At 34.1% G+C, this 13,660-nt stretch overlaps 1 protein-coding gene across 2 annotated transcripts in view; it reads right to left on the reverse strand.

Annotated features, from left to right (window-relative positions):
* Positions 1–4,624: 4,624 nt before the first annotated feature.
* PIK3C2A (phosphatidylinositol-4-phosphate 3-kinase catalytic subunit type 2 alpha) overlaps positions 4,625–13,660 on the reverse strand; it is a gene marked incomplete at both ends in the record, with an annotated part of 75,480 nt that continues 66,444 nt past the window's right edge. For both annotated transcript variants that reach the window (XM_079708576.1, XM_079708575.1), the window contains 10 exons: positions 4,625–4,807; positions 6,478–6,603; positions 6,691–6,800; positions 7,135–7,207; positions 7,302–7,419; positions 8,330–8,454; positions 9,650–9,857; positions 11,298–11,407; positions 12,089–12,245; positions 13,041–13,210. In XM_079708576.1, the coding sequence (XP_079564702.1) occupies positions 4,625–4,807; positions 6,478–6,603; positions 6,691–6,800; positions 7,135–7,207; positions 7,302–7,419; positions 8,330–8,454; positions 9,650–9,857; positions 11,298–11,407; positions 12,089–12,245; positions 13,041–13,210 (1,380 nt within the window). The remainder of the gene's footprint in view (positions 4,808–6,477; positions 6,604–6,690; positions 6,801–7,134; positions 7,208–7,301; positions 7,420–8,329; positions 8,455–9,649; positions 9,858–11,297; positions 11,408–12,088; positions 12,246–13,040; positions 13,211–13,660) is intronic.

Below are 13,660 nucleotides of genomic sequence, written 5' to 3' on the forward strand. Positions count from 1 at the left end.
ATTCTAGCTATCCTAGTGGGTGTGAATTGGTATCTCAACGTAGTTTTGTATTTCCCTAATGACTGAGATATTGAGCATCTTTTCATGTGATTGTCGGCCATTCTGGAATAACGTCTGTTCAAAAGTCCTTTGCCCATTTAAAAATTGAGTTTGCTTTCTCTTGAATTTTAAGAGTGCTTTATGTATTCCAGATACCAGGTCCTTATCAGGTATATGTGAATATTCTCTCCCATTCTGTGAGTTGTCTTTTTACTTTATTAATAGTGTCCTTGATGCACAGTTTTTAATTTTGATGAAAACCAATCTATTTTTCTGTTGTTGCTTGTGCTTTTTGTGACATAAGAAAAGAAACCCTAATTCTAGGTTACAAAGATGTACACCTATGTTTTCTTCTAAGAGTTTTATAATTTTAGTTATGTTTAGGTCTTTGATCCATTTTGAATTAATTTTTGTATATGTTGTAAGAGTCCTACTTCACTTTTTTGCATGTGGTTATCTAATTGTCTCAGCCCCATTTGTTGAAAAAGAACTATTCTTTCCACACTGATCCTGGCAGTCTTGTGTCTTTGCTAGATCATGATTCAAATAAACAGAAAAAAACCCCAAATAGAAGTGAAAAATACAATAACCCAAATTAAAAACTCAATGAATGGGTTAAACAGTTGAAGAAAGAAGTAGTGAATTGGAAAAGAAGTCATAAAAAATTATTCAGAACTGAAGAAAGTTACTGATCCATAGATTTAAGAATCCTAAATAGAAAAAAATAAAGATATCTACACCTAGGCACATCATCATTAATATAGATCAAACAAGATTAGCCCTAAGGTAATAACTGTTGAAGGTGTGTGACAGGATTCATTCATGGAGTTCATTATACTGTTGTCTAACTTTGTCTAAAATTTGCGTGATAAAGTGTTTCAAAACAGTAAGGGTAAAATACAGTTGTTTTGTTTCTGACACAAACTGAGTTTATCAACCAAAGAAACTGGCTCTAATTAAGTTATTGCTCTTTCATGGTCTCTGACCCTTTTACATGTTATCTCTAGGATCAGAGAACCACAACCTCACTGGTATCATTCCAGGATGGAGGTATGGTATTAAGAATCTACATTCTCTGTTCTGAAGACAGTATAGTAATAGCCATGCTATAAACATACTTAATATTTAAGTAAATTACCAAAGGCCAGGGACCATACTCACAGAAGCATTTCACTTCTATGAAATGGTGATGGGGCTCTAACAAAGTGGCAATCCAGACCTTCCAAGAACCACACTTAGAAGTCAGACACTCTATTTGGACATTTTTAGGGGCAGATCACAGGCCAGTTCTGAAATTCAGGATTATCTGAATCTAATAAACTCCTGGGTTGGATGCAAAGAACAGCAACAGTGAGCTCATATCAAAGTTTGGAACCAAAAATGTTAATATGTGGATGAGGAAAGAAATCATAGCATGGGGACTTCCCTGGTGGTCCAGTGGTTAAGACTTTGCCTTCCAATGTAGGAGGTGTGGGTTTGATCCCTGGTCAGGGAGCCAAGATCCCACATGCCTCGTGGCCAAAAAACCAAAACACAAAACAGAAGCAATAATGTAACAAATTCCATAAAGACTTTAAAAATGGTCCACATCAAAAAAAAAAAAAAAATCTTAAAAAAAAAAAGAAATGATAGCAGAGTTCCTTTGTTCCAGAAGTATTTTAATACAATTGTAGTACAGTTATAAAGTCACATTCAATCCACTGAATATATTCAAGGTATTAATAAAAATATTATACATCTTTATTAACTACCTTAACATAATTAAAGTATTTGGTTCTTACAGATGAGACTAACTGCCACATTTATTCATATTTGCATTGCTAGTCAAACAGCATGTAAGTAAATCCATGGATTATGCTAGTGGGGCTTGATTCCTTTTTGATCTGAAGTCTAAGTATCAAATTTAATGTTTTCTTTTTTAAATGCCACATGAATCCTAGAAAGAACAGTCAACCAATTTAAGGCAAGATATTGAAACTTTTACACAACATTAATTTGAAAAGATAAAAGAATACTTTATCAAAGATCATACATGCCTTAACATTTAGATACCTACAGATTCTTATAAAGGCAGTAATAAAAACATCAGTGCAAGTTCTACATTGGGTTCCTCAGTAGAGAAAATAATAGGTTCTTTGAGTAAACCATTATTTTCAAATCCCAAAACACTGCAAGGGGAAAAAATTCTTTTGGTGTACGACTTAAGCATAACTATTTTTACTCAGTAAAGATAGGTATAAAACACTGTGATTATACATAAAAATTAGTGTCTTGGCTAGTTTGTTTAAACTTTTGTTTCAGATTTACTTTAATGCAAGCTTTAAAAAAATGTTTAAAAAAACATTTAAAATTTTATTGATAGTAAGTAGTGCAAGAGGCGCCTCTGTCATTTTTTGTTTGTTTGTTTTTGGTAAGGGCTGAAGATTAGCGTTCACAAAGAAATAACTTATATTTAAAATATACTTAATGTATGTGTGTTTTTTTAATGACCAAAGAAGGCACATAATGAGTTAAATTAAGAGAAAGGTTACCACTTGTTCTGAACTCTGGTTAACTATACAGAGTGTATAATATATATTTTTGGATTAAAAATCCATATTTCTTGTAATTGAAAAGTGACATCACATTTCCTAGCTCTACTATTTGTATAAAAGACACTGCTATAACAGATTGCAAACAGGCAGTATACACTGAGTCCAGGTAACAGTGACCTTTTACCAAGACAGTACTTTTTTTTCTTTTTCTTTTTTTAACAGTGGCTAAGTGACAATTCATGGAATGGAATTAGGTCTTAAAAACAAGTGAAAATGTCTAGTACTTCACATTTGCAAAGCTACTTACACACTTTAAGGAAATGTTAACTGTATGTGGAAAAAGCAAATAAACAGCGGTGTTTTGATCTGCCTTTTAATTAACTTATTAAATAGACAACACATTTTAATATAAAAAAAAGACATTCATATATCATATGGGGTTTCCTACAAGTGGACCATTAGTGTTAGGCACCAAAAATTTCAAGTTTTTTTTTTGACCTGTCCCACTGATACATTCTCTTCTTTGTCTGCTCTGCAGGTATCACCATTTACATTAAACATTTGCACAGTTTATAAAAATTCTGTTCTGGGCAACTGAATCGGAGATTGTCCTTCCTTTCTTGGTATTTTTCATTGAATGTTTTGTCAGTTATCCCACAGCAACTTGATTGCTACAGGCTCTTACCACTTAAAAGTGAATTCCTATTCTAGCCATGAGAATTAATATTATATATACCTATTTATCCAAACTAAACACAAAATTATGTGTGAAGTTGAATGAATGAATAACTAATAAAAGTGAACCCTGTTCTTAATGGTTACTATAGAATGATTTCAATCATGTCCCTTATGATTCTAAATCTCATTATATTAAGGAAAGTAATTCATGCGAATGTAAAATGTTTACAAAGGTAAGTAAGACAGTGTACAAGACAAACTGTGCCATAAAGGTCTACATTAAAATTTAGTCTGGACCCTAGAGTTCTTGTCCTGGGCCTCTTGTGAAGAGTCTGCCCTACTCATGGAGTTCTTCTACCGAACAGGAATGGACACTTGAGGGAATATTTTCTCTCGTTTAATGAGGGGGTGGAGTATAGATATATGGAGGTAAAATTACCAAACTTCAGTTCACCCTCCTGGGAATAAATGTAGGATTATAATGGAATGATGGAATATAGTGTACATCTACGTTGATGAATCTCATTCAGTTACTGGGCAACGAAAACAAAACAAATGGCTGATGTTTAAATGACTAATAAGTCACACATCTGAAGTACAGAAAATGATCTATCTGTGGGAAAAGCATTAGTAAATTTACATAATTTCTTGTCTTTAGTAAAAAGGGAGTGAAAACTACTTACTATTAAGTCAGGAAAAAACTCAGAATGAAGTGCCAGAGAAGCATATGAAGTTAAGGCACCATTATTTACAACTTCAGTGATTGGCACTTATTCTGAAAAAGGTTTTAAAGACATGAATAATAAAAAGCAATGTTATTTTCCCCTACTTCTATAAACTACTTAGTAGTTCTTAACATAACTATTTATTATTTGTGCTTTGCTTTTCAGCCCTGTGAATAGCAGCTGCATTTTATGGTAACATCCTGCACCTTTCCTCTCCTTTGGTGTTTGTGAACATACACAGTGGTAAAGGCTGTAAAAGGTGCAAAACAGGAAAACAAACATGCTATGTCTGTGTAAGAAACAATGCAAAATAGATGGTTGAACTGACAATACTATCAGACCACACTAAAGCTATTACTCTGAATTACTCAAGAAAGGATTAACTCCTTCACCAGCTCAAAGTCTTTTTCAGGACTTATTATATATTAAGTTTAGGATTTACAGCATTCTATACAATGACTTTAAAACAGCAATGGAGTCAACAAATTCATAAAAGTTAAGTAACTGTTGGTCCAACAGATGTGTTGAAATGCAGCAAGTACATTTACTTTATAATTTCTGTCCAGTATAAAAATATTATACAAAGTTCACGTGTGTCTGCACATGTTTATAACTATTCTTGCTTGCAAAGCTCAGAAATTCACTAGCTTACAAATAGGTTGCTGCAGTCAGCTGATACCACTTAACTGTCTCTTTGCTCAAGTTGAAATCTTTCAAAGGCAGGGTTATTCCACCCAAGAAAAAATTCTCCCGCAGAGATTCTGCACTCAGTACACTTAGCTGAAGTTCTCTCTGTCTTAGGGTTTCTTTGCTATATCCATTGTACACAAGCTATAGCAAAGGCAAAAAGAAACAGCAGATTACAAATTATTTATTTGTCCGGTTTCTAGGATTATTTTACGTAAAAACATAAGTGAGATTATTAGTCAAAGAGTGACTACAACTAATGACATTGATTATGACATATCTGGTAGAATATGTCTCATACTTTAGATGCACATTTTGTATTCCAGGAGTCTTGGATTGTATTATCATTCCTCTGAGTGTCTGACAGGAATGCACAAAGCAGAAAATTATTATTAGCTAAAAACTAAAAACATGGTTTTTCTGAAATGGAGGTATGGGGAAGGGAAATTACATGGCAGCCTGCCTTAAGATAATTTAATAGATCATCTTTAAAGGAGAAATGGAAGGAAGAGAATGGAAGTAAAAGTAGAAGGAAGCAACTTGGGATAGTGTAATTGTAACTATTTTACAAAAAGTGAGGGATTAAAATTTCCTTTTGTTGTCTTTATTCTGTTGGATTTTATATACCATGAAGTGATAATTTCTGATTATCCATAATTCAGTTCAAAATCACCAATTACAAATGTACTTTGTAGCAAATCTGGAGTGTTGTAAGGTTATTCTCTTTCAAACTCCGCATGCAACACCATTTTCTTCTTTTCAAGAAAGCCTCACCATAACTTCTGAGCAACATCTCCTTAATCTAGTTCTCACTGTTTGACTAAAAGAACTAAAAAAATGACCACATTTCAGTTTCTTGAAAGTATAACACTAACTAGAAGAAAAGCCTATACTACTTTTTGAGAATAATACCAATTGGTCTTCTCCAAACATTTTATATGCTTTGAAAAAGGGCTGAAAGGGTATTCTGTGGTTTTAATAAATTTATAACCTTGATGAAACTTCAGAATTATTTGCTTCCAAATCTCTATCCAGACATTTTTGTGTGGATATAATGTTAATGTACACAAATAATGTGGTTATTATCCCAAACTAGTAGTTGACTAAGGGTTAGCACATTTTAATAGATTAGTAAATTTATAAGTTGACCATGAGTGGCTCAGCAAAGTCACAGTTCTGCTCCCCACTGTTCAGCTGATGTTTTGCTTACTGCTTTCAGTTCAGATCACTCTATTTTACGAGGGTTGTTGACAGACTAAGACAAATTAGAAGGAGGAGGATTTTGAAACTACCTCCTATCAAACCAAGGTAAAGGTCCTCAAGATGTTTCAACAGAATAAAGAGGAAGGGCATTTGAACTTCAGTTATCTCAAGGGCTGCCACGTAGAAGGAAGAACAGAGCATTTCTGTGTGGTTCCAAGAGGTACAACTGAGACATACAGGTGCAAACTAGAGGGAGTGAAGATTTTCAGCTCAGTAAAGAAAATGATCTAAGAGTTGGAGCTGCCCAAAGCAAACTGGATGGCCTGGAAGTATTTCAGCACAGATTAGACATCCACTTTTTGAAAGGGTTTAAGCACTAGAAGGGTAGTTGAATAATGGCCCCTAAGATCTTTTTAAAGCCTAAGGATCTATGATCAAAGGTTCAATTCTGCATCATTTTGTTAAATACCATTGGACTGCTAGTGGTTTGCCTTACTAGTACAATAAATAGTTCAGCTACTGATAGCTAAAAAGTTTTAATTTAAAGTGTTTAAAATTAAAAATCTTAAAACAACAAATCTAGGAAATTTTTAGAAATGGTTTTAACTTACCATTTCATTGAATGTTGGATTCCTAGTTTTTCGTGAAATTTTGGTTTTACGTTTGGATGTTTTGTGGGTATCTGGAAGTAGGTATGTCTTGACATATGGATTTGGGTCAGCCCCATCTTCAGTAACCTATAAAGAAAAGCATTCCCTTAACAGTAATGTTTCCTACCAAGGTATAGCTTTCCTCTACAATCATCATTATTTGTAATCACTCACAAGATCTTTGATGTGCATCACCATGATGAAAAGAGTGCCATTTCGGTAAGAGACAGATAATTTCACTGCTCCTCCTATTTGGCCTGGAGTAGGACTGAAGGAACCTGCATCTGAAAATATAAATATGTTCATCTTTATTTTATGTTGCTTGCAGTGGTTCACGCTGCAACAAAAGTTTCTGCTCTAATTCCAGGACCATCACATGTTGGAGGAAAAAAGGTAAGAACCTGGTAGACCATTGATACACACTTCTTTAGTAATCACACTCCATTAGGAAAATTATGTTTATCCAGAAATCAACTGGCTTAGAAAGAATACCCTCCTCTCATTCACACTGTTTACAGACAGTAACCCCACTGTCACTCTACCACATCCATCAAGAAGTTACAGACTTGCAGGTCATAGGGAGTCATGAATTATCAATAAAGAGAAAAATATTCTCACCGGCAGACCTAGCTACTCCTTCAGCTTTCTCATCACGAAGTAAAGGGTGGAAAAAGGTACAAACAAGATCACACTAAGGTGGAAGAGGAAAAAAAAAAGACTCATTAGTTTAAATACTATGCAGCACAGAAAAAAGTATGTTATTATTTTTCAGTTAGGATAGTCACCTCTGCTACATCTGTTGAAGCACTCATCAAACTCTGTAAATAACTGTTTAACTCAATTTTTCTTTTGGCTGCTACATCTTTTATGTGTGTTCTCCCTAGAACCATCCTATTAGGAAAGCTACAAAAGAAAAAAAGGAGTGGAATTTAAATTATTTCATCTGGGAGTATTTATAGAATCAAGTATAATACTTAGAAATATTCTTTTATACACTTAAATACAAAGTGGAGTCTTAATTCACTATAAAGTAATTTTTGGATTTCTTTTCCAAGTACTAGAGATGAAACAGTTCAAGTATATATTATCCTTTTATGATCTTGGTACAAAACGTACATTGCTTTGCTAATATGCATATTTATTACTTATTTCCTACTTATTTCTACTCAAGATTAATCATTCACAAATTTGCAGATCTTATCCTCCAAAATAATCATTATTCAATCAGCCGTAGCTATTATTGATACCAGTAAAATCCACAAATGCCATAGGGTTCAAATCAAGTTCATCTTAACTCTGCTTATTTTGGTGGCAGTGGAAAAATGAGACTGCACATGGAAATAAACTCTGATACCCACTTTGCTGCCTCCTTATTTTCGAAATCTAGTCTTGAGAAGAATGGGAGCAATTCAACACAGGACATCTACTGGTCATTAGCTACCTTTAAAATTGAAGGTTTCCAAAGGGTATCAAATACAAACCTAAACACTAACATTTTGATTAGTGATCAGTGCCTCAGTTTATTGTTTTTCAGAGGAGCTCAATATGGCCGTAACAGATTATTCCTGCAGTGATTTAGAAAGCTAGAAAATCCCATATTTTAAGTTTAAGATCATAATCATTCAAGAAAAACTCAGTTCCTTGTTTATGTCTAGTACTGTGTCAGGCTCTTATAATACAAAGGAAAATTAGCTACACACGGTCCATAGTACAGTATCTTACACTAACTTAACACAAAGCTTTTGACCTATACTTGGTAATAAAGAAATTGTTTCCTATAAAACCAGATTAATGTACAAGGATGAGAACATACCCTGGTAACTTCCAAAGTGGAAAAATAATACTGAGCTTATTGTGAAGTTCCTGAAACTCGTCAAATGTCCGGAACACAAATGATGGCTCAAGCTGTCCTTCCCTCAAAATTCGGACTACGTAAATCTGAAAAGAAATCACACCCCTAACACATTAGATTTATAATATAACCTTTCTTGATAGAAAATTTTCAGCTTGACCATTATATGTACCAAGTGCTTTTCACTTTGCAATATATATGTCACCAATAGGAAACAGCAAATATAAAAGTCAAGGTATTTATAGCATATCTAACTACATTCTAAGAGTAACCTTAACTATTGTCTAAATAAGTAAGAATTGGAATGTGAAAGTCATTCTATTTCTAGGGTTAAATATAAATGTCCTTCCAAATTTATAAGTGTAGTGCATTTTCAGTGAAAATATTAGCAAGTTAATTCATTTAGGAAAGCAAATGAGAAGGCAAAACTTAGGGTGACTGGGAGATGGGGGAAAACCTGTCTTACTGGATATTTAAACTATCAATATATTATAAAGTACTTTAAAGAGTAAAATGCTGGTGCACAGAGGGTCAGATATATCTGCAGAAGACCAGAAATAAATTCAGGGATATAAACTTACTATATTTAAAGGTGGCATTATAAATCATTGGGGGGAAAGAATGGACTATTCAGTTAAATGGTATCCTAAAATACTCAGTAAACATAAAAATTTACTAAGAATAGGTAATCAAAATAGTGAAGTCACTTTTAAAATCTAGCAATTTGTCAAAAATTTAAAGGCTGACGGTGCTGTAAAGTTATACAACAAAAATATTAGCACAAAAATAACAGCAAAAAAGATGATAATGCTATACTATTGGGGGGGAAGCATACTAAAGATCCTGTTTTTGTTCAAAAAACCCAACTTTATGTGCATGTTTTATAATCACCCCTGAAGAGTGGAATGAGAACTTAGATTTTTACTTTACATGCTTCTATATTGGTTGAGTTTGTTACACTGAGCAAGGTTTACCTTTGAAAAAAAAAACAAATTGAAGATAAGGAAGGAGAAAAGCAAAATAGCACCACCCTTTCAGTCTTCTCTCTGAAAAGAAAAGTATCATTTGTCCTTCATGCTTCTGGAGCAAATTTACCATGAAATAAACACCAAAAAAACAATAAGGGATGCTCCAAGTATACTTATTAATTTTTGGACCATCCATGGAAGAAAGAAGTATGAAAAGAACAAATGCTTGAACTTCAGCAGAGTCAGTGAAGGAAGTAGGAAAGGACAAAAATAATGCACGCATGAGTGTCTACAGATACAGAACCAAACTTACGTAATGTTTATCTGGGTTGTACTTCTTATGGTAAGTGAAAACAGAGACTTCTTTGATTCGACCATCTTGTCTAAAGGAGTATGTTTTGGGTGAAAATGAAAGGATGGGCTCATCATTGGAAGGAAGGCCAGAAAAACGCAACTGAGCAAGGTTGTGAATGAAGAAGTTAAACTTTGTGGCAATGCTTCCCAAACTTGATTCAATCAGCCTACGAGATAATCAGACAATGTGTTAACATTAAAGTTCATAGAAAACATTCTCAATTATTTTAACAATAAAAGATGAAAAACACTTTTATTCATTTAAAAATATTGAGTAGATTCTCACTCTGTCAAGGAGAATCAAAAAGAGAGTCAAAAAGTCAAGGTCAGGGAACCTCACATAAAGCTTTTTGCCTTGCTATGGGACTGAATGTTTATGTCCCTCAAAATTCAAATGTTAAAGCCCCAACCCCACAGGGCCTTTATGGAGTTAGTGTCCTTATAAGAATGACCTTCTTCCTCCTTTTTCTTCTCCTCCCTCCTTCATCTTCAAGCTTGAACCCTCACCAGGAAGCAAATAGGCTGGCACCTTGATCTTGGACTTCCCAGCCTCCAGAACAATGAGAAGACTAATTTCCTTTGTTTAAGTCACCTTGTTTATGGTGTATTGTTATGGCAGGTCAAGCCGACTAATACTTACATGCCTGCTTTATAGTTTTGCCCAGGGGAGCCAACAAATCTCGAAAAACAAAAACAAAACCCATCAATACCTAAATTACCAGGATTAGTTTGGAAGGCTATATAAAACTCAGCTTCCTTCAATTCAATTCAGCCCAGACTCTTGAGACTAGGGAAGTCCAGTCCAGTGTTTTCTACCTCGTCTCCACTGAGAGGAAGAAGGCAAGAAAAAAAGGAAAGAAAAGAATATGAGCTCATGTGCTCCTCCCTGCTGTGGCGTTTAATGAGGAGGTACCACTAGTCTGTGACCAACCTGGTCACCAGACCTTTAGAACATATTTGCCAGGAAGATCTGTTTCTAAAGTAATAATCACAAGTTCAAACGCCACTCATTGGTACATGTGTTTCAAGTACTACATCATATAACAACAATTTACTACAGCAGTGATCCAGAGTTCACTGTTTTAAACACTTATGGTATCCATGAAAATTGTAATGACAGAATCCTGAAAAATACATTAGTAGAGAGATCATTTTAGAAAAAAACCTTGTATGTGATACTGTAGAAAATATGTTTTGCAGAAATGATTCATAAATGGGATGTTTAGAATTGAAATCATATACTAAATAAAACTTGAGATCATATTTTGAGAGAAGTAAATTTTTTTTTTTTTTGGCCACGCCACACGGCTTGCTGGATCTTAGTTCCCCAACCAGGGATTGAACCCAGGCCATGGTAGTGAAAGCGCCGAGTCCTAACCACTGGACTTCCAGGAATTCCTGAAATAAATGTATTTTTTAAAGTGCTATTGCCGATGCTTCACATTTATTCAGTAAATAAACTTTTGATAAACCTATTTGCTAGTACTGTGAATCACAATTTTTTCCTATAAATCGGAATTTTGATATATAGCATTTGTTTAAACTAAGGAAAACAAATCAAGGTTAAACAGTGTGTGCCTTCTCTAATATACTTAAATATACCTTACCTAGTGAAGAAAATTGTAGCTTCTGCATCTGTAGTTTGGGGTTGAAGTGCATCTCTAACATATTTCAAATCTTGAATACTTGTAAGTTCTGGTAACCCTGAAGGAATCATCTTTAGAAAGGATAAAAGGTTTGTGAGTTAAATTTTTTTAGTCTGTTCCTCACCCCTCCCTAAAAGCTGGCCAAGTAATCAGAAATAAAGCAAACAAACCAAAACAATCACAGTTTTAAAGAGTTTGTTAGTGTTTTAGGGACTAAGTGATTCTCTCATAAATAAGAAAAATCTTGGCTAAGGAGATCAATTGTTGCGAGTCATAGCCAGTTTATGGAATAAACGCTGTGAAATCCAGGTCTTTTGTGTAGTCCTCTGTTTCTACATCAACTTCAGTCACAATAATCATAGGGTTTTTTGGGGTTTGTTTTTACTTAATATACAACCAGAAAAGCAAGGAAATCTTAAAAGCACAGCTTAATGAATGTCCAAAATTTGGACACATCCAGATTAAGAGATAAAACATTTACCAGCATCCCAGATGATACTCTCAGGGTCCCTTCCAGTTACTATTACTGCTCACCCCCAGGGTACCCACTCTATCTAGTGACTTATTTTTTTATTTTATATAAATGGTGTCTGGCATATTTCACATGGCAGCAATTTAAAAATATTTTGGTAATAATATGACACTTGAAACTACAATAAATTATATTCCAAAAATCACAAAATATTTTTAGATACTGAAACACAGAAGCATTAATATAAAATTAATTAAATGCTTGTAAAGAACAGAGTTACCAGTGAAAGAAGGTTAAGAAAGAGGTTTGTTTGCTTTCTTATCAAGTTGTAGGCTTGACAGCACAGGTCCACAAACAACTGGAAACGAATGGTGGGCTTTTCACCCCCATTAATGACATACGCCATATCAGAGGTCAGCACAAAAGGAGCCCGATCCCTATTTAAAAAGAAAGTACATACAAAATATTATTTACAGAAGATATTCAAATAAGTGCTATTGCTATTACATGGCTATTGAACTAAAGCTATCTGAGCCATAGCAGTTTCTAAGTGGGTAACTTAGTATCAGGCAGTTCTGAATTTGCATAATTCTTAAAAACTCACATTTCCCCAGGAAAGCCATCATATAATCTCATTATTTAGGTAGAATTTATATATATTTCCAAGGTGATATTTATCAATCCACCCACAGCCAAACAGAGACCAAATATTAGTTACAAACAAATATAGAGAAAAAATTTGTACTCGTTGCCATTATATAAATGGGAACATTTCTAATAGGTACCACTAACTAGATAAAATAAAATACACCTCAACTCATTTCAAAGGTTACACACACATACTCATTCTTTCTGCTACATGGTAAAGTCATCTTTTAGAGCCTTTTTCATCCCTAGTTACGCTCAAAGGGAGCTACAAGGCAAAGAACAGCAAGAAAAAAAGCAAAGTTTGGGGCATTAACTTGGTTTTTTTTGAAGTCGATTTTTTAAAATTGTTGATACACAATATTATATGTTACACGTATAATATAGTGATTCACAATTTTTAAAGATTATACTCCATTTATAGTTATAAAACTGGCTATATTCCCTGTGTTGTATATGCTTGTAGCTTATTTTATATGTGTACAAGTATATCCTTGTAGCTTATTTTATATGTAATAGTTGGGGACATTAACTTGTGAAATAGGAAGTGCCTCTATTTTCTTTAGCAATAATAACAATATTAGTACCTTTTGAAGCTACCAAACATCTGTGCGTGGCCCAAAAACTTTCCAAAGTCAATGTGAAACATGTGTCCTGTGCTTCGAAGCATTATATTGTCATTGTGTCGATCACAGATACCTAAAACATAGGTGGCTACACAGCATCCAGCACAAGAATAGATAAAATTCTCAGAAGCCTATAATCAAGATACAAAATTATCTTAGGAAAAAGATTATTTTTAAAGGAGGCAGGGTAACAAAGATTAAAGTAATTTATCACTCGTTGAAAACACTATTATAATCCACTTTCTCAATAGCTTGTAAACTGGGTTATGGTAGCAGAAGCCAGTTTTTCAAAAGCAAACACCCTTCTAGAGGTGGTTATTGCCCCTTCTCTCTAGCTTTTGTCTTTCAACAAACAGGTAGAGATCCTGTCAGTCCCTACTTAGGGTACACTCTGCCTCTGAACGTCTTTTAAGCATCATGTTTGTGGAACCCTGCTCTTCACAGGCTCTGCTGCTTACCACAAGTGGAACATTGGGACAAAGATTAATCTAAATAAAGGAATATTTTTCCCCTTTTTTGGCTTGTAGGAATGGCATGTGTAAAGAAAGTAAGCTTATATCTTTAAACATCCAATAATATAA

Source organism: Hyperoodon ampullatus (genome assembly GCF_949752795.1).
Source record: "Hyperoodon ampullatus genome assembly, chromosome: 7".
Lineage (NCBI taxonomy): Eukaryota > Metazoa > Chordata > Mammalia > Artiodactyla > Ziphiidae > Hyperoodon > Hyperoodon ampullatus.